The following is a 21375-nucleotide window of genomic DNA, read 5'->3' on the forward strand; positions in this document are numbered from 1 at the left end:
AGCCATGGGAGGCAATCAGCTGATCCAGGAAGGAGGTGTATATTAAGAAAAGGAGCGGTCCAAGAACAGAACCTTGGGGGACCCCAACAGAGAAAGGAAGAGGAGAGGAGGTAGTAAAGTTGTAAATAGCACTGAAGGTGCGCTGGGATAGGTAGGATAAGAACCAGTGAAGAGTACAGTCACGGAGACCAAGAGAGTGGAGTTTTTTGAGGAAGAGGGGGTGGTCCACTGTGTCAAAGGCAGCAGAGAGGTCAAGGAGGAGTAGTATAGAATAGTGTCTATTGGTGTTTGCTGTTAGTAGGTCGTTTGTGGGTTTAAGGAGTGCAGTTTCAGTAGAATGTTGAGGGTGAAATCCGGACTGAAGGGGATCAAGAAGTTTGTTCTTAGTCAGATGGTCGCTCAGTCGGTTGTAGACCAATCGTTCAAGGAGTTTGGAGGAGAAGGGGAGTAAGGAGTTGGGACATAGATTGTGAAAATTGATAGGGTCCAGTGAGGGCTTTTTAAAGATGGGAGTGACTAGCGCGTGTTTTAGGGAATTAGGGAAGATGCCAGAAGAGAGGGAGAGGTTGAAGATGTGAGTTATAAAGCGTAGAATATAGAGTCAGAGGGTGAACGTAGCATGTGATAGGGAGCAGAATATAGGGAGCAGGTGGTTAGATGGGTGTTAGATAAAAGTCCAGCAACCTCATTAATAATAGCAAGGTTGAACGAGGGAAGTAATGATTGTACCTGTGAATATGGGTTGTTAAGTGGAGGAGGTTTCTGCACATTGGAGATTTGTATCGATCTTATTTTTAAAGTGATTGGCGATTTCCTGGGCAGTGAGTGAGTTAGAGGGTGGAGTTGGTGGAGGACAAAGTAGAGAGTTAAAGGTAAAGAAGAGATGACAGGGACTAGATGATAATGTTTGGATGAGCGTGATGAAATAGGTTTGCTTGGCAGTGAGGAGGCATGGATAGTATTTTAGGAGGGCAGATTTATATTGATTGAAGTCTTCTTGGGATTTAGTCTTATGCCACTGGCGCTCAAGAGCTTGGCTACGTTTTCTGAGACTTCTGGTGTCGTCTGTTTGCCAGGGTTGTAGCGGTCGGGGTCGAATTCTGCGTGTAGTGAGGGGAGCGAGCTTGTCTAGGGAGGATGACAGTGAGCTGTTATAGATGGAAGTGGCTAGGTTGGTGCATGACAGGGGTGAGATCTTGGTACATAGATTGTCTGTAGCAGAGTAGAGCATAGAAGTTTCTACGAGTAACTGTTAGGCGGTTGGAGGGAGAGGAGGTGGAAGACAGGGAGAGTGCGAAACTAATAAGGTGGTGATCAGAGATTTGGAGAGGTTTGTTGGGGAGGTTGCATAGAGTGCATAGATAGGAGAAGACAAGGTCAAGGGTGTTGCCAGTGGAGTGTGTAGGAGACTGTATCCATTGCTTCAGGTCGAGATGAGGTTAGACTGAGAAGTTTAGAAGCTGTAGTAGTATTAGCATTAACAGGGATGTTGAAGTCACCAAGAATGATTTTGGGGATTTCAAAAGAGAGAAAGTAGGGTAGCCAGGCAGAGAAGTCATCAAGGAATGTTGATACTGGTCCAGGGGGCCGGTAGATGACAGCGATTGCTAAAGAAACAGGCGAAAATGGACAAATGCAAGAGAAGATGTCAGAGAGGGAGGTGGGTGAAGTTCCTGATAGGTGCTGCATGGGGCTAGAAGGATTCCCACTCCACCTCCCTTCCGTCCACTTGGCCTAGGGGAGTGAGTCCAGAGAAGGCCGCCATGGGAGAGGGAAGCAGGAGAAGTAGTATCGGAATTATGATGCCAGGTTTTGGTAATGGTGATTAGGTTAATAGAGTTTGTGATGAAGAGGTCGTGGAGGGAGGTGAGTTTGTTACAGACAGAGCGGGCGTTCCAGAGGGCACAGGAGAGGGGGAGGCTGATACTGGGAAGAAGAGGAATAGAGACTAGGTTCTGTGAGTTGCGGCTGCTGGCAGAGGGTGTAGGGTGGTGGCAGCGTTGTGAAAAGCCAAATGGAGGCCCTGGGTTTGGGGATATGTCACCAGAGGCAAGGAGAAGGAGAATGGTGAGGGAGATAATGTGGGAGTGTGATTTATATGAAGGGACATGGCCCAGAGTCCTGGAAATGTTCTCAATATGTGGATATAAAATTAGCAAGAGTTGGTAGGAGCAGTAATAGGGAGAGGACAGAAGACCGGGTGATATATATAAGATGAGGGGTGAAGGTGAGTGAGTTTGAGAAGAGAGGACACAACTGCCAGCAGGAGTGCTAGAGAGTGCATGTTACAGAGTGTGAAAAGAGCTGAATAGAGAGACGGGGTCACATGCAGCCTGTTTGGTGCTTGTTGGTGTAGTTTTCTGTATATGCTTGCCTCGTACAATCTCGGAAGTTCAGAGCTTGAAGTGCATATCACTTGTAGAAACAATCACTTTCACTTGTAGAAAGAAGCCTTAAGGAAAGATGCCCTGCAACATGCTCCCCCAGCAACATGCATACCCCTTAAGGGTGCACTAAATTTATACTGGTATAAGGGTGGGGGTGGAACTTCTTTAATTAATCATGAGTGGATATAAGGATGCCTAACAGAGTGGACCTTTCACTAAGTTCTAAAGCCGGACTAGTAAGGGGCAAGAATGAATATAAAGATAAGGCCTGCTCATAAAGCATTGTAAGACACTTGAGAACAACAAAAACATCATGGTAATGCACACAGGGCAACAGATGAAAAAAGACTACATACCAAAAAGCACAGATACACAGAGAGAGTAAACAGGTTCCAGTTGCAGTTATGGGTGGATGTCTTTTAGCAGCTTACACATACCTGTGGAGGGACAGAGAAGAGATGGTTCAGATCTCTTTTTCTCATCTCTTTTTAACACCACGGCCTCTTGTGTTTTAGGTTCTAAGTTCATTTTATGTTTCTGTTCTAATTTGTGTAACTCTGAGGTTAACCTATTTATATTTGCTGCTCTTTCTCTTTTTTCCTTGAACCTGCTGCAATGAATATCCCTCTTATATATGTTTTATGGGGCTTCCCAGATTGTGGCCTTAGAAATGCCAGGGGTTTCATTTACTCGGAAGTACTGGTCAAGTTCTTCCTAAACTTTTTCCCCACTTCCTCGTCCTGTAACAATTCTTCATTTAATCTCCATGAGTTTATTTTTTTGTAGAGTACTGGGATTTTTATTTCCAAAACTATTGGAGCGTGGTCCCTATTGATGTACTAATTATTGCTTCTATCAGCCTGTGATCCAACATTATGTAATCCAGTCTAGAGTACGTCGAGTGCACGAAGGAATAGAACGAATAGTCTCTCTCTCTTGGATGCTGCATTCTCCAAATATCTACCAGCTGACACTGATGCAGCTTATATCTCACTTTCCTAATCCGGCGACCTTCCTTCACCCATGCACTCGACGTACAATCCATAGTCGGATCCATGCAAAAATGAATATCACCTGCCAGAAGTAAATTGCCCTTCTTAAAAAGAGAACGTTTATCCAATACTTTCTTTAAATAACCAATTGGATTTTTATTTGACAGTATATATTTGCCTGAGTGTAATCCAAACCTTGTAGTTGTCCCTTTAAAAAAATGTAACGACCTTCAGGGTCAACCAGTCTCTCCTCAAGGGAAAACCTTACATCTCTGGCAAATCCTACGACTAGTCCCTTTGCTCTTCAATCCCTCCATTAAATATAAAAGATGAGAATATGTTGAGTAATAATAACAAATCTGTCCGAAGTGTGTTCACTTGTGAACTGGTGAGAAACTACAACACCCAAAACTTACATAATCAGTGTACTAAAAGTCTTTCCAGCTCATCAATCCAGAGTTACCCTAAAAGAGTCTGAAAATAATTCCTCTGCCCCTGGGGTGTGGGTGCTCCCAATATGAGTTGTACAATAGATGTGTACATGGACCTGTGTGTCCGAGGTGGACCTGCGTAGGTGTATGTGTGTCCTAGGTGAACGTGTATGTGTGTCTTTATTTTTATTAAATATTTTTATATCTATTTTTAAGCTTATTTTTACTTACAGTATTTATTATCATAAGGAGGTTTTCAGCCATTTATAGCTTCGCGTAGGAGACAGGCTTTCTCTTTGGAAACATCAGAGTCTCCTAGTCCCTAAACTTTGCTCCTCATCAGCCTACGCAGTTTGGGAACACAGAGTCCGACATGATTCTTCCCTGGATGCTGCCACCAAGATTGTGTAAGCACTGAAGCCAGAAGTGTCCAGAGTGAAATGCTTTGAGACTTACACAAGGCAGTGAAGATCTCCATCTTGAACTTTTCTCCAGCAGTCCTGGGAAATACAGGAGGGAGATGACCATGTGGGGGACTGTGCTGATGGGCATCTAGAAGTTAAAAGTTGCCTAATCACTTCACGCTGTTAAGCAGTTTTGGTCCAGAAGGATTTGCCCCCTTAATGACCAGGCCATTTTTTACGATTCGGCACTGCGTTACTTTAACCACCTCAATACTGGGCACTTAAACCCCCAATTTTCAGCTTTTAGCGCTGTTGCATTTTGAATGACAATTGCGCGGTCATGCAACACTGTACCTACACCAAATTTATGTCATTTCCCCCCCACAAATAGAGCTTTCTTTTGGTGGTATTTGATCACCGCCAGGTTTTTTCTTTTTTGGTGCACAAATAAAAAAAGACCGAAAAGTTTGAAAAAAAAAAAAAGTTTTTTTGTTTAGGTTATAAAATTTTGTAAATAGATAATTTTTTTCCTGCACTGATGAGCACTGATGACGCCACACTGACAGGCACTGATGAGGAGACACTGATGGGGTGGCACTGATGGGGTGGCACTGATATGCAGCACTGATGGGCACTGATAGGTAGCACTGATATGCAGCACTAATGGGCACTGATATGTGGCACTGATAGATAGCACTGATATGCAGCATTGGTGGGCACTGATAGGCAGCGCTGATGGGCACTGATAGGCAGCACTGATCGGCGGCACTGATGGGCACTGATGGGCACTGATGGGTGGCACTGATGGGCGGCACTGATCGGCACTGATGGGGGGCACTGATGGGCAGCACTGGTAGGGCAATAATGGGCACTGGTGGGTTGCACTGATAGATGGCAATAACGGGAACTGGTGGGCAGCACTGATAGATGGCATTGGTGGGCAGCACTGATAGGGGGGCACCACTGGCAGGCTCTCTGAGCCCTGTTTGCCATCCCTGGTGGCCATGGTGGGCATCCCTGGTGGTCATGGGTGGGCATCCCTGGTGGCTCTAGTGGCATCCCCTCCCCCCCCCAGGGCTGCACTGGTAATCAATCATCTGATTACCAGCACAGACCCCCCCCCTGTGATCAGTGAGTAATTAGAAATACTCACTGATCACCCCGGCTGCAGTATCGATCCTCTGATCTTCTCCTCACTGACAGGATCTGTCAGGAGGAGAAGAGATCGAAGCCGTTACAACGGCTGTATTGACATTACATGACGGCTGTGATTGGTCACAGCCGTCATGTGATCAGGAGGGCCAATCACAGGGCCCTCCTGCCGAGTCTTGTTGCTCTGTGTCCTAGGGACACAGGCACATCGAGATCGCGCCGCTGCGCATGCCCGCGGCGGCGTGATCTCTCTCCTTCTGAAGGACCTTCTGGAACATCCAATCAGAAGGACGAGACTCCCACCCGGCCGTATATGTACTATGGCCCGGGTGGGAGGTGGTTAACTGATAATTGCGTGGTTGTGCGACGCTGTACCCAAATAAAATTGATGTCCTTTTATTCCCACAAATAGAGCTTTCTTTTGGTGGAATTTGATCACCTCTGCCATTTTTATTTTTTGTGCTATAAACAAAAAAAGCGACAATTCCAAAAAAAAAAAAAATCAATATTTTTCAGTTTTTGCTATATAACATTCCCCAAAAAAATTTTAAATCTATTTTTTTCATCATTTTAGGCCAATTTGTATTCTGCTACATATTTTTGGTTAAAAAAAAAATCACAATAAGCGTATTTTGATTGGTTTTCGCAAAAGTTATCATGTCTACAAACTTGGGGAAAGATTTATGTTATTTTTATTTTTTTTACTAGTAATGGCGGTGGACAGATCGGACACCTAATTGACATTTTTGACACTTTTGGGGGGGACCAGTGACATTACTACAATAATCAGTGCTAAAAATATGCACTGTTACTGTAATAATGACATTGGCAGGGAAGGGGTTAACCCATGTGTGATCAAATAGTTAATTGTGAGCCTAGGGGAGTGTTTTCTAACTGTGGGGGGATGGATTTGTCAAATGATCATAGAGACCTGTGATCCTATATAGAAGGATCAGAGGAGCTCTGTGATCATTTCAGAGAGAACAACGGTCTGCTGTGTTTACAACAGCTGACCGTCCTCTCTCAGCGGGGAGCGATCGTGGGTGCCCAGCGGCAATTGGTACTGCTGGTCCCATGGATCAGCATCCCCGCTGCCTAGTGGGGGCGGGCGTATGGCGTTGGCGGTGCTTGCTCCCCCCCCCCCCAGGAGCGCTCCTGCGAATCATCATACAGGTGCGGCAATTCATGCACAGCCTGCCTGCCGCAGTATATATGCGCCGGGCGGTCGGCAAGTGGTTAAGAATTGTATGAATGAGATATCAGTCAATGAGAAAATGTCAATGACTCACAACCCAAATTCCGTAAAATATGGGAACTGTCTTCTTCAAATTCTTCTAGTATGGGAGCTTTGTACCTTTCTTTTCTTGATTTATTTAATTCTGTGTGGAACATACCCTTACTCTCTTCCTCCCTCTCCTTTTCTCTTCTCTGTTCTTCGTTAGTTATTTCCCCCCTATAAATAATGGGGGAACACTTGCGCCAAATGGAGATATACGGGATTGCAGCTGCTACACATCCACCAAAAGAGGAAACAATGTAGCTATATTTTGAAGTTAAAAACCCCAATTCTAGCAGCGCAAAATCCTACCATACAATAAAGTGCATATGTGAATATAAAGTAATTTCTCCTGTGCGTTTTAAAGTGCTAAGTCAAAATGAGGGGTCACCCCCTTATATAAACTATATACAATGCTCAAACTCAGATAAAATTCTGTGCAATCCTCTAATACTTAAAACATCTTAGTGACATAACAAATCCATACAGATATATATATATATATAAATAGATAGTAGTGCAATATATATATGTATAAATTAATAAGGTGCAATGATTATAGATCAATAAAGTGCAACTGTGCTCTGTGCAAGTATCCACTCAGGTTATCCACTCAAAGTCCTACCATAGTGCATATACAGTCTAAAATGTCCCAGTGAAGTAATCACAACTATGCAGGGGAGCAGTGATGGTGGATATCTCCTAGGCACTCGTGCAGGGATGGCAGGAGTCAGAGCTTACCAGATGCAGTTGATCCCTGTTACCGTATGGCAACCTGGATCATGTAACGCTTGTTTCATTGCTCCAGTATCAGGGTACACTCTTGTCCACTCTCCTGGGTATCAGGGTATCCTGTATATCTCAGGGTGGGTATTAAAACAGAAACAAGGGACACCTCATGGTGTAGTATTTTCATAAATCAAATCCATTTATTAAAATTAAGATTAAAAACATATAACCAACAGTATATCAGTGCCCTATCGGCATCATGCAGCTAAACAGCCGAATGCACTAATTACCGAATGGGTGGTATACACCGAGCTCTTCAGGGAGAAAATAATGTGTTTCTTCCTGGAGGACGGTCCAACATCCGGCGTGCGTTCCACGGCTACAATTCACAGTGAGGCAACGTGCGTTTCAGCTTGACATGTTTCGTCATTACATTGACGTCTTCAGAAGAAGCTTCATTGTATATGGTTTATATAAGGGGGTGACCCCTCATTTTGACTTAGCACTTTAAAACGCACAGGAGAAATTACTTTATATTATTCACATATGCACTTTATTGTATGGTATGATTTTGCGCTGCTAGAATTGAAGTTTTTAACTTCAAAATATAGCTACATTATTTCCCCCCTATGCAGGCCCTGCTGGGGCTAGCTACCTTATCTGTATCATCTCAGGCATTAATACAACACGCCTATGGGTGGTTTCCTGAACTGTTTCTTTGCCATGGGAATAATTATGTTGTTATCCAAGGCTTGTGTAGTTTGGTTTGTTGGCTATGCTCTACTGTTTGTGTATAATGTAATTTTTTGTCTTAAGCCCCTGTGTGGGCATTTTGTGTATTATACATTTCTAAAAATCAAAAATAGATTGAAATAGCTATAGATGACTGCAGTCCCTCACATTTCACTTCTTAGGGCCCCAGTATTGATGATATGTGCTATCAATAGATTCTATCACCTTCCCAGTGTGTCTGCACCTCGTAGAGTGTGTCCAGTGTTCAGCAGTGGTGCCATCTGGCATATTGCCCTCCTCCTGCCGGATCAGGTGTGATCTGCCAGTCATTCATTGGTAGGTAGGAAGGGGCGTGTCTAGCCAATGAAGATAAAGTAGCTTATTTTTCAGCTATCTGGGTGGAGGAGAGGGAGGTGGAAACAATGTCAGGGGTGTGACATCATCCCAACATTGGAAGAGCCAATTGTTTGCAAAAGTGAGAGGAGATAAGAATGCATGGATTGTATTTTATATTTGCAGCCATGTGGAAGGGAAATGTTGGGTGTTACCTTGTTATTTTTGTTGTCAGAGGTAATACATCTTGGTGGTAATTATTATCTTATTTTTGGATTTTAGCTTTCGTGATTGCACTATTTCCAGCAAAGATTGTCCGGGAGAGGACAAAGCAGAAGATGAAGAAGAGTGCTCCTCTTCGAAACATAAAATGGAGCCTGCTAATCTTACCTGGCTGATAAACCCGGAGAGTAAAATTCAGGAATTAAAGTAAGAGAAATCTGTTATCCTGCAGTATTCGAGAAATGTGGTGTCTTGTGATTGTTCCCATATCTGTGTTTCCTTATAGCTCTGAGTGTCCTCCATCCTCACTGATCAGGGGCATAGCTTAAGGGGTTGCATGGGGTCACAACTGTGACTTGGCCCCATACCCCTGTGGGCCCATGCAGCTCCCCTGTACACCTGGATAGTAGCGGGGGCCGCATATAGTAGAACCAATCCCCTCCAATTTCCTTTTTGCACCTGCTGAAAGCCGCCTTCTCCTCCTCTCCCTCCTGCAGGCATTTAGCAGCTGCAGGGGGAAATGGAGGGAATTTGTTCCTGTATATACAGCCCCCTCGGCCCCTCCAATCCATCCTCCTTTTTTTTCTGCTGCCTCTGTGTGCTCCCCTGCCCCCCCCCCCCCTGTCCCCCTGCATCTCATCTGGCTCCCCCCCTTCCCTCTCCCATTGACTGCTGCTGGGGGATGTGTCAGGATGGAGAGTAGGAAGGGGGTTTGTAAATATGTAATTTATCGACTGCTTCCTCTTCTGAATGGACAGAATGTTCCTATCACTGACTCACTGACTCTGTCAAAACCTTTTTCATTCCCAAGACTGTCAATTCATAACTGAAGCATAGTAAACTGTGTTTACTATGCTTCAGTGTGTGAATGAATCGGAAGCTCTATACAGAGCTATTCCTGCCCATTCATTCTGTGCAGCTGAGGCTGCAGAGATGGAGATTGAGTGTCCTCAATCACCTTTCTCTGTCTCAAAGGTGGAACATTAGAGTTCTGTTTAGATCCCGGATATTTTACCAAAGCCCCCCATTCGGGATACTAAATAATTGTAATGAATAATAGAAAATAAAATAGTAACAAAAATAACAAATTATAATTGTAAAAGAATAATAAAAAAAATATCAAAAATAAAAAACTACTGACACCAGTGTCGGAACTACCTGGGTTGCAAAGGTGTTTGACCACTGAGTTTGGAGGGAAGACCTATAGACTCGGAGGGAAGGGCCCCGATCTGGGATTGGAGGGGGGGCCTTCATGGTTTCTTGCACCAGGGTCCTGAAGGTTCTAGTTATGCCTCTGTCACCAATGTAGAATCTTCCATCGCCTGTCCTCTTCTCATGTGTTCTCCCCTCTCTATGGGAATCGTTCTCTTCCGTCATCTCTTTGTCCTGACAGTACCGCCCCTCTAAGAAGCAGCCTCTGGATGCTTCAACAAGCCATAGCTGAATAAGTCCATAAAATATACCCAATTGCTGCACAAGTCCAGAGGGAAAGTGTCTCATAGGCCAAAGGAGTGTTGGGTTCCAAATAAGATGCCCTGTTGCCGGGATCCAATATTAAGCTAGGTGTTCCACTCCCTGGGTCTGGTGACTAACTAGGTACCCCACTGCTGGGGTTAGGGCTAGGTATCCTGTTGGCCAGATTCTCAGAAAAGTAAGACATTTGATTCCCTCAACACAGTAGGCACTCCAAGCCTGAGGTATAATGGGTCATCCACAAACTTAGCCCAGGGGTCATGTGATAACACCGGAACTCTGACACCAGAATGTCTTGTTGCAACCATCTAGCTTGCCTGGTTTCCAGGACTTGTTCCACACATCAACGGCCATCCAGGTTTCCCCAAGCCACTAGTTACTTGACCCTGGTCCCCTAGTGCACCTGGAGTTGTGGCATTTGCACCTGGATCATGGCAAGGCACATATGGTAATCTGCCACTGCCCTGGAGCTCACCACTACCAAGGTAATGAGGGCAAAACATAGCTACAGATTATGAAGGGTATGTGCGGACCACCAGGCTTTGTTGTCATTGGAGCAACAAACTGCAAGGGAGACTAAACCAAGGGGACTGAAAAAAGAATCTCAGGTAACCCATACAAGGTGCATGAAGACTCAGAGGTGTCAGACCCAACAGCAGATGGAATCCTAACCTTTGCATGACAATCCAGCTGAGCAGCAGGCATAGAGTCAATAAAAACTAGCTGGGCAGTAGGCACAGAGTCAGTAGAACCCGGCTGGGAGGGACGTAGAGGATAATTAAGATCAGGCTGGGGCTCATTTAGAAGATCATCAGAGGTGGGCTGGACATTGAGCATGGGACCATCAAGCTGAACATCTGGCACCAGATCATCAGAGACAGAGGAAGGCAGGTCATCAGATAGCAGACCATCAAAGGTAGACTTCAGGAATTGGACCACCAGGCTGAGCATCAGGAACTAGACCACTATGCTGGGCATCAGAAACCAGACTACCAGGCTGGGCAGCAGGAACAGGGTCATCAGTCTGGCAGCAGACAGAGGACTCTCAGGCTGGGCAGCAAGCAGAGGACCCCTAGGCTGGGCAGCAGGCAGAGGACCATCAGGCTGGGCAGCAAGCAGAAGCACATCAGGCTGGGAAGCAGGCAGAGGACTCCCCAGGCTGGGCAGCCAAGGACCATAAGGTGGCATGGAGGCAGACTGGAGCAGATCGGCTGGCTTCCCGGCCCAACTCCTTAACCACTTGCCAACCGCCGCAGGACGATTTACGTTGGCAGTCAGCCCCTCACAGACAGAGCGACGTAGGGCTATATCGCTAGCCTGTGAGGGTCTAGGGAGCGAGTGCGCGCCGTCGGGCACTCGCGATCGTCCATTACACCGGGAGAAAGGCAGGCGGCTAATGTAAACAAAGCCGCCTGTCATTCTCCCCTGTGTAACAGCACAGATTACTCGGTCCTGCTATGTAGGACCGTTGATCTGTGCTGTTACACCACTAGCCACAGCCAATCACAGTAAGAAACACGCCCCTAGGGACACACTTAACCCCTCCCTCTCCAATAAAGTTAACTCCTTCACTGCCAGTGTCATTTTTACAGTAACAGTGCATATGTATAGCACTGATTACTGTAGTAATGTCACTGGTACCCCCAAAAGTGTCAAAAATGTCAGTCAAGGGTCCAATCTGTCCGCTGCAATGTCGCAGTCCCGCAAAAAAAAAAATCGCAGATCGCTGCCATTACGCGTAAAAAAAAAAACCAACAAAAATGACAAAAATCTTTCCCTTTGTTAGTAAACGCGATAACTTTTGTGCAAACCAATCAAAATACGCTTTTTGCGATTTTTTTTTTACCAAACATATGTAGCAGAAAACAAATTGGCCTAAAATGTTAAAAAATTTTGATTTTTACATTTTTTTTTGGGTGAATTACATATAAAAAAATGTGAAAAATATTGTTATTTTTGCAAAATTGTTGCTCTTTTTTTGTTTATAGCGCATGATCAAAAAATCGCACAGGTGATCAAATACCACCAAAAGAAAGCTCTGTTTGTGGGAAAAAAAGGACGCCAAATTCGTTTAGGTACAGCGTCGCACGACCGCAAAATTGTCCGTTAAAGTCACGCAGTGCTGAATCGCAAAATAGGCCCTGGTCAGGAAGGGGGTAAAATCTAGAGGGGCTTAAGTGGTTAAAGTAATGGTGAAGTCTAGTTTTCTTGGGTAAAAATAACAAACATGTTATACTCACCTCCTCTGTGCTGTTGTTTTGCACAGAGCAGCCCAGATCCTCCTCTTCTCGGGTCCCTCTTCGGTGATCCTTGTCCCTCCCTCCTGTTGAGTGCCCCCACATCAAACAGCTTGCTTTGGGGGCACCCGAGCCGAGTTACAGCTCCCTGTGTCCATTTAGGTATGGAGCCGCAGCCTGACCCCACCCTCTTTCTGTTCTCATTGGCTGATTGACTTTGATTGACAGCAGTGGGAGCCCATGGTGCCGCTCTGCTGCCTCAGCCAATGAAGAGGGGAGTCCCAGGCAGTCAAGATATTTCTACAACATTGCTGGATCTAGAGGGGGCTCATGTAAGTATTAGGGGGGCTGCTGCACACAGGTTTTTTATCTTAATGCATAGAATGTACCATCTGCCTCTACAATCACTTTAACAACTAGTTATTCTTTTCACAGAATTTGAATCCATAATTTTTTGACCAATCTAAATTAGAATTCTTCAGAAAATTTGGAATTCTGAAACGAATCAATGAAACTAAATTAATAACATAACGAATTTGAAATGAAAAACATTTTTTGTTCTGCACATGTCTAGTCTTTGGTGAAGTCAGATATCTGCAGGTATAGCACAATCAATTAGTGCAGACTTGGGTGTGACAAGTTGCAGCTATTCACAGAACCATGTGCTGCCTTCTTCAGTGTGCATTCATCACTTTGTAAAGGACTTTGAGGACTTCAATTTAGTCCCCTATCTTTGAGGACTTCAATTTAGTCCCCTATCTTTGAGGACTTCAATTTAGTCCCCTATCTTTGAGGACTTCAATTTAGTCCCCTATCTTTGAGGACTTTTTACAGTGGATTTTGGGAAACATTCCATCATGGGTAAAGTGTTTCAATATCAAGTCTGTCCTGGGGTTCTGTATACTACACCAAATCTAAGGGAAGATCCCTCTCTTGTTGGAAGGGGGACCCAGAGGGTTTCCGGTATTTCATTTGTTTTTTGAATTAATGTTAGCATTATGCTATTTTTTACATTTATGGCAACTCCACCTCCTCTTTTCCCTACTCTATCGTTCCATTATAGTGTATATCCTGGTGTAGTTATTTCCCAGTCATTTAAATACTTGATGCGTGTAATTGGTGGTGCGCTATATCTGAAATATGTGCAAAAATGCAAACAAATAATGTGCAACCTCAAATATATACAATATAGGTGCAAAACTCTGACATATAAATATATGTGAGAAAAAGTCCCAAGACACTAATGTGTCTATGTTGAAACAATTTTCGGTGATATGGTTAGTGGTGGATGGTGTTCAAAAGCAATACGTGACTTGAATTCCCTCCACCTGTTAGAATTCCTCCTTACCGGACGGAATGAAATAAGTGCTCTCCTTAAAGGAAACAAACAATCCCAGGTGCTGCCAAATCAAAAGGTGCTCCCCACCGTGCGTATGAAGTAGCCTGCTGGGCTTCTTACCAGATGGATGTAGATAACATGCGTAATTGTATCCCTCTTGGACGGGTATGTCTCTGTATCCAATTGGTCCTTATCAGCCTCTGGTGGATATGGACACCGAATACTAATGCGCTGCTCACGGGCAGATAAGATCCTGTATTCCGATGGCACTGGTAGCCGCTTATGGTAAGCAGTGGGAAGGATCGTATCGTTCCAGCATAACATGTAAAAAGGAATGACTGCTATAGTGCATTATCCTTAGTGTAAACTTTATTAAAATGAAATTGCACTTACATGAAATATGCGGTAGAAAAGCGTAAGGAATTCCTGTATGACTAGGGTCCGGCTGCAGTCCGGATCCCCAGCGACGTGGTGACGGCATGCCTCCTATCTGACGCGTTTCCGCCTAATTGGCTGTCTTCGGAGAAAGGAGGTTTCCTTTAAGGAGAGCACTTATTTCATTCCGTCCGGTAAGGAGGAATTCTAACAGGTGGAGGGAATTCAAGTCACGTATTGCTTTTGAACACCATCCACCACTAACCATATCACCGAAAATTGTTTCAACATATTCACATTAGTGTCTTGGGACTTTTTCTCACATATATTTATATGTTAGAGTTTTGCACCTATATTGTATATATTTGAGGTTGCACATTATTTGTTTGCATTTTTGCACATATTTCAGATATAGCGCACCACCAATTACACGCATTTACTTATTTTTATCTGGGAGCAGCATATCACGGATCAGCGCACTTTTCTTTTTCACATTTAAATACTTGAACCATGTCTCTGCAATTGCAACAAGGTCCAAGTTTTCCTGTCAGCTCACAAAGCTATTTGCCTAAACTGCGAACATTAGTGAAATGACAAACACTGCTATCTACAGCTTTAATTTTACCACCAGAAACTTTAACTGAAGTGACCAGTCCCTAGCATCACAAACCCTCACATTTGTTTAAACCTGCTGGGCACAGAAATGCTCCTCATCAATTACATCTCTGCACTAGAGATGGCCTTGCGGTTCGCCCGGCGGTCGGTTCGCGGCGAACTTTGCTTGTTTGCTGTCCGCCGATCATGCGAACATATGGCGATGTTCGCGGCGGCCATATTCTTTTACATTTTAAAGAACTTTGACCCATGACACATCAGGTGGTACAGGACAGCCAGTTGAGACATTTCAGCACATGGACACACCCCCTACCTTATAAATAGACCTGAGCTGGCAGCCATTTTACATTCTGTCTTTTGTCAGTGTAGGGAGAGGTTTGCTGTGTGCAGCAGGGACAGATTGTCAGTGACACAAATCGCTAGCTAATAGGTCCACAAAAGTCCTTTTAAGGGCTGGTATTTGGTATAGGTGTACTATCTATATTCTCTCTTTTGTCAGTGTAGGGAGAGGTTTGCTGTGTGGAGCAGGGACAGACTGTCAGTGCCGGTTTACACTGATGGGATCACAGAGATCGCATGTAATTCGGAGCGCACTGCTCCTAAAATCACATGCGATGTCTGTGCGGTGCAAATTCAGCCATACAGTTTGTATGGCTGAATTTGCACCGCAATCGCAGTGAACACGCACAGGACCCTTTTTTTGGTCCGCAGCAGAATCAGGTCGCATGGTGGTTCACACCAGTGCGATCCAATTCTGTGCAAACTGTCAGATCGCACTGCAATATGCGATCTGAGCTGGGGGTGTCGTTAACTTTGAATTGACACCCCCAGTGTATCGCATATGGCAGTGTGACTTGCCTGTGCTGCGGATGCAATGTGGGAACACGCAGATATATTCGCAGTGTTCCCGCATCGCATCAGTGTGAACCGGCACTGAAAGGACTGGTATAGGTGTACTATTGTTTGGTGTGCAGTATATAGGGGTGTAATACACTTATAATATACTTTCTAATATAAAAAGCATATAATAGTGTATTTGGGTACTGCAGAAATTTTGCCTCTTTCACTGCATTAACTCTGCTACACACAGTGACAAAAGTTACTGGGAAAAAAGTATTATAACTGGTGTGATAAACCAGTGGCCCCTCAAAACTACAGATTGTTATATACCTTCTTCCACATATAATGCTCTTCTCTAGAGACTTTTATCACAGGGTCATTTAAAAAATGACAGGCAGAGGAAGAGGCAGGCCCTTCCGCAGTGGTGGTAGGGGTAGGACAGGAACATCAGGCTGGAGACAAAGTGTGAAGTTTCAGAAGGTGCGTTCGATTACGTCAAAGGACGCACCAGACTTGGTTGAGTGGCTCACTCAGCCTTCCTCTTCTGCACCCTCCTCATCCTCTCTATCTGCACCCTCTTCACTCTCTGCTGTGTGCACCCCCAAATACACCACCACCATCATATACCCTCCACTTGAGTCACTGGAATTATTTTCCGATCCATCACAAGACATTTGCGATGCGCAGCCATTCTTGGCATCGAATCAGGAAGAGGAGGTAGCAACAGCCGCCACTCAGCAGTCTGACGACAGTACCCAGATCAGCCCAAGGAGGTTGGTCCCCGCTGTTGATGCCTACTCCGAGATCTCAAATGTTAGTGGTGGGGAATGTGACGTCAATGATGCAGAGGCAAAATTTCTGCAGTACCCAAATACACTATTATGAAAGTACAGTATATTGTTATATAACACCCCCACTTCAATCTGTCGTTTTTGGGGGCCACCGGTCTATAACACCAGTTATAATACTTTTTTCTAATTGCGTTTGTCACTCTTTGTAGTTGTAGTATCGCTACAGAACCGCTCACCAGTCACAATGCTGCACAATACAAATCCACTATAATATGCTTTCTATATTCATCCAACATTGCGACTTCCTCATCTTCCTGCTCCTACTCATCCACGGCTCGATCAATGACACGACGCAATGCACGCTCCAGAAAGAAGGCGTAAGGTACGATGTCACTGATGGCGCCCTGGCTGCGACTGACCAGTTTGGTGATCTCGTCAAACTGGTGCAGAAGTCTGCATGCGTCCCGCATGAGCAGCCACTGGCGAGGTGAAAAAAACCCAAGCTCCCCAGAACCTGTCCTGCCGCAGAGTTCGTACAGGTAGTTGTTAACTGTACGTTTCTGTTGGAGCAGCCTATCAAGCATATATAAGGTTGAGTACCATCACGTCGGGCAGTCACAAATAAGACGCCTGACGGAGAGGTTGTGTCGCCGCTGAATGTCAGCAAGGCGAGCCATGGCTGTGTAAGATCATCTGAAATGGCCAGAGATTTTCCTGGCCTGCCGCAAGATGTCCTGGACCCCAGGGTATTTGCCAACAAATCGCTGCACTACCAAGTTCAGGACGTGTGCCATGCATGGCACGTGTGTAATTTTGCTCTGTTTAACCACTTAAGCCCCGGAAGATTTTACCCCTTTCCTTACCAGGGCCTATTTTGCGATTCGGCACTGCGTGACTTTAACGGACAATTGCGCGATCGTGCGACATTGTACCTAAACGACGTCCTTTTTTTCCCACAAACAGAGCTTTCTTTTGGTGGTATTTGATCACCTGTGCGATTTTTTGATCATGCGCTATAAACAAAAAAAGAGCGTCAATTTTGCAAAAATAACAATATTTTTCACATTTTTTTATATGAAATTCCCCCAAAAAAAATGTAAAAATCAAAATTTTTTAACATTTTCGGCCAATTTGTTTTATGCTACATATGTTTGGTAAAAAAAAAAAAAAAATCGCAAAAAGTGTATTTTGCTTGGTTTGCACAAAAGTTATTGCGTTTACTAACTAAGGGAAAGATTTTTGTCGTTTTTGTTGTTTTTTTATTTAACGCGTAATGGCGGCGATCTGCAATTTTTTTTGCGGTACTACGACATTGCGGCGGACAGATCGGACCCTTGACTGACATTTTTGACACTTTTGGGGTTACCAGTGATATTTCTACAGTAATCAGTGCTATACATATGCAATGTTACTGTAAAATGACACTGGCAGTGAAGGGGTTAACTTTTTTTTGAGAGGGAGGGGTTATGTGTGTCCCTAGGGGCGTGATTCTAACTGATTGGCTGTGGCTTGAGCTGTAGAAACAGTGATCAACGGTCCTACATAGTAGAACCGTATGATCACTGTTCCTACACAGGGCAGAATGACAGGCGGCTTGTTTACACTAGCCGCCTGCCTTTCTCCCTCTGCATCAACGATTGGTGAGTGACCGGCGCGGGGGGGTCCGTGACCACGCGGGAGCGCGCCTCCGGGGGCGCGCGCTCGCTCCCTAGACCCTCACAGGCTAGTGACGTAGATCTACGTCACTCTGTTTGTGAGGGGCTGACTGCCGACGTAAATAGTCGTGTGGCAATCGGCAAGTGGTTAAGCACGCTCAGCAGATTGGCACCGTTGTCGCACACCACTTTACCAACTGTCAAATTGAGCAGTGTCAGCCACTGATCTGCCTGTGAACGCAAAGTTGAAAGGAGTGCAGGACCAGTGTGGCTCTTGGCTTCCAGGCACAACTGACGCAGCACAGCATGGCAACGTCTCACCTGGCATGTGGAATAGGTTCTGGGGATCTTGGGCGGCGCAGCGGAAGAGACGGTAGCAGCGGAAAAGGAGGAGTCAGCCAAGGAGGAGAGGGAGGATTGAGTAGGAGGAGGAGAAGAAGAGGCAGGCCTGCATGCAATCCGTGGTGGTAAACCAAATCTACATGGGTGCCATGGGTTACATGCTTGACGGCCGTCAGAAGGTTCACCCAGTGGGCAGTAAAAGTTATATAGCTTCCCTGCCCGTGTTTTCTAGACCAGACTTTTTCAACCAGGGTGCCCAGGCCCCCTGGGGTGCCTTGAGGTTTTTTCAGGGGTGCCTAATGCTTAAAAATTGCCCCAAAATTTGTATACAAGTTGGTGTGTGGATAAAGCCTGCCTTTTAGTTACACAAAGCCACAGGTTTTCATTAGGCATTATTATAACTTATCTTGAAGGCACCTTAGCTGAGTGATGGAGAAAAATTGAGGGAGAAAAGATTTATTGGAATACTTAGTCAGTACCAGTTTTCAAAAGTGCATTTACTTTGGAAGAATAAATCACCTCCAACGCTGGGTGTCCTACTTGTGTGGATGTTGCTGTGTTATGCAAAACTATTACATTCGATTTTACATTTTAGAATGGGGTGCCTCAAGACTGTCCATAATTTGTAAAGGGTGCCTCAAGACTGTCCAAAATTTTTAAAGGGTGCCTTGACTGAAAAAAGGTTGAGAAACACTGTGCTAGACCACGTGTCTGTGGTCAGATGTATCTTGGCACCGATACTGTGTGCCAGAGATACATTCACTTGCCGCTGATCATGGCCATATAGCTCTGGGATGCTCTTCTGTGAGAAATATTTCCTTCCTGCGACCTTCCATAGTGGTGTTCCAATGGCCACCAATTTTCGAAAGGCCTCCGAGTCCACCAGTTTATATGGCAGTAGTTGGCGGGCTATCAGTTCCAACAAGCCAGCAGTCAACCGTTGGGCAAGAGGGTTATAATTTTTTTACGCCCGAACATTTGGGCCACGGAAGCCTGCCTTTTTCGAGAAAAATGTGAGGATGGCATGATGGAAGGTTGAGTGGAGGACAATTGTGAGGAGAAGGAGAAGAGGCTGCACGGTGTGGCTTTGTGGGTTCTGACGGCGTTGCTCCCACTGGGCTCGGTGATGGGGGTCCAGGTGCCTTCTTAGGCCCCTTTCACACAGGCCTACTGAACGGTCTACTGATCTGAACGGTCCCCCCCATGCATTTCTATAGGGGAGACACGTCCGCTGACATCCGATTCGATCCGTCAAATCTGGATGGATGGAAACTCTATTTTCCATCTGTCCAGTGGATCGTCCCTAGGTGAGTGTTGGGCTTACCGCGACGTATGCGTTGACTGCAATGGCTTCAGCATCAGGGAACGCATAGACCGACAGGTGTCCGAATACATCAGGTTAACAGCGGATGTGGACGCTCTGAGAAGTGATGAACCCCTGGACTACTGGGTGGGCAGGCTTGACCTCTGGCCAGAGCTTGCACAATTTGTAATGGAACAGTTGGCTTGTCCCTCGTCCAGTGTCCTGTCCGAAATGACGTTCAGGGCAGCAGGGGGGATCGTGACCAAAAAGCTCACTCGCCTAGCTCACGACAGTGTTGACTACCTCACATTTCTAAAAATGAATGAGGCATGGATCTCGGAGGAATTCAACACATGTGACCAGTAGACCATGTTTGATTCAAATTCCTCATGACAGGCCACAAATATCCGCCACCACCCATAGCAATTCATGGTCCCTGTCTTAGGTAAATACAGTGACATAAAAGGCCTTTTATGTCCGTTGAATGCCTAATTGCTACAGTCTATCCCAGCTCCACACAGCAACCTCTCCTTACACTGACAAAATACTTTTGTGGACCTTTTAGCTAGCGACTTGTGTCACTATACAGTCTGTCCCTGCTCCACACAGCAACCTCCAGCCACAGAATACAAAGTTCTTTGCTGTCAGGTGAACGATTGTTGGCAAATTTATGGGGCCTGTACTGGCCAACACTTACTTCTGTATCCTGTGTATGCCTAATGTACCTCCAGCCACAGAAAACCAAATTCTTTGCTGTCAGGTGAACGCCTGTGGGCTAATTTTTGGGGCCTGTACTGGCAGACACTTACTTCTTTATCCTGTAAATGCCTAATGTACCTCCAGTCACAGAATACAAAGTTCTTTGCTGTCAGGTGTACGCCTGTGGGCTAATTTTTGGGGCCTGCACTGGTCGACACTTCTGTATCCTGTGTATGCCTAATGTACCTCCAGCCACAGAAAACCAAATTCTTTGCTGTCAGGTGAACGCCTGTGGGCTAATTTTTGGGGCCTGTACTGGCAGACACTTACTTCTTTATCCTGTAAATGCCTAATGTACCTCCAGTCACAGAATACAAAGTTCTTTGCTGTCAGGTGTACGCCTGTGGGCTAATTTTTGGGGCCTGCACTGGTCGACACTTCTGTATCCTGTGTATGCCTAATGTACCTCCAGCCACAGAAAACCAAGTTCTTTGCTGTCAGGTGAACACATGCGGGTTAATTTTTGGGGCCTGTACTGGCCGACACTTACTTCTGTATCCTGTAAATGCCTAATGTACCTCCAGTCACAGAATACAAAGTTCTTTGCTGTCAGGTGTACGCCTGTGGGATAATTTTTGGGGCCTGTACTGACCGACATTTACTTATTTATCCTGTGAATGCCTAATTTTTCAGACCAGAATTGAAAATCAATGGGTCTGTAAACGTTCCGGTAAATTGTGGAATGGATGTGGACCCATTTTACAGATGTGTGAATGGACCCTATATGTATTTGACATGTACTTACCGGCTGCTGTCAGTTCTGGCTGATTTAGTAAAAAAAAAAAACATTTTTTGGCTGAAAAAAAAAATGTATGGCAACTTTTCCAATAGCAATACTTCTGGTATGACAGCGTCCATCTTGTGGGACTATGTGTGCACAGCTAGTAAGTATTTTGTGGCTGAAAATATGACCTGGAGGTTTTTAATGTTTACCTGCCATTAAAGTGAATGGGGTCTGCCGCGAACTTGCGGTTCGCAAAGATTTGAG

The 21375-nt window shown here is 45.1% G+C and overlaps 2 protein-coding genes across 2 annotated transcripts in view; one reads left to right on the forward strand and one right to left on the reverse strand.

The window, feature by feature from the left end:
- Positions 1-21375, reverse strand: part of LOC309550260 (uncharacterized protein) — a gene marked incomplete at both ends in the record, with an annotated part of 1652360 nt that overhangs the window by 569514 nt on the left and 1061471 nt on the right. The window lies entirely within an intron of this gene.
- LOC309550697 (NACHT, LRR and PYD domains-containing protein 3-like) overlaps positions 1-21375 on the forward strand; it is a 220724-nt gene that overhangs the window by 168864 nt on the left and 30485 nt on the right. The window contains exon 5 of the mRNA XM_082251031.1: positions 8719-8865. Coding sequence (XP_082107157.1) covers positions 8719-8865 — 147 coding nt within the window. The remainder of the gene's footprint in view (positions 1-8718; positions 8866-21375) is intronic.

This window comes from Pelophylax lessonae (genome assembly GCF_965119305.1).
Source record: "Pelophylax lessonae genome assembly, chromosome: 3".
NCBI classification, from domain to species: Eukaryota; Metazoa; Chordata; class Amphibia; order Anura; family Ranidae; genus Pelophylax; species Pelophylax lessonae.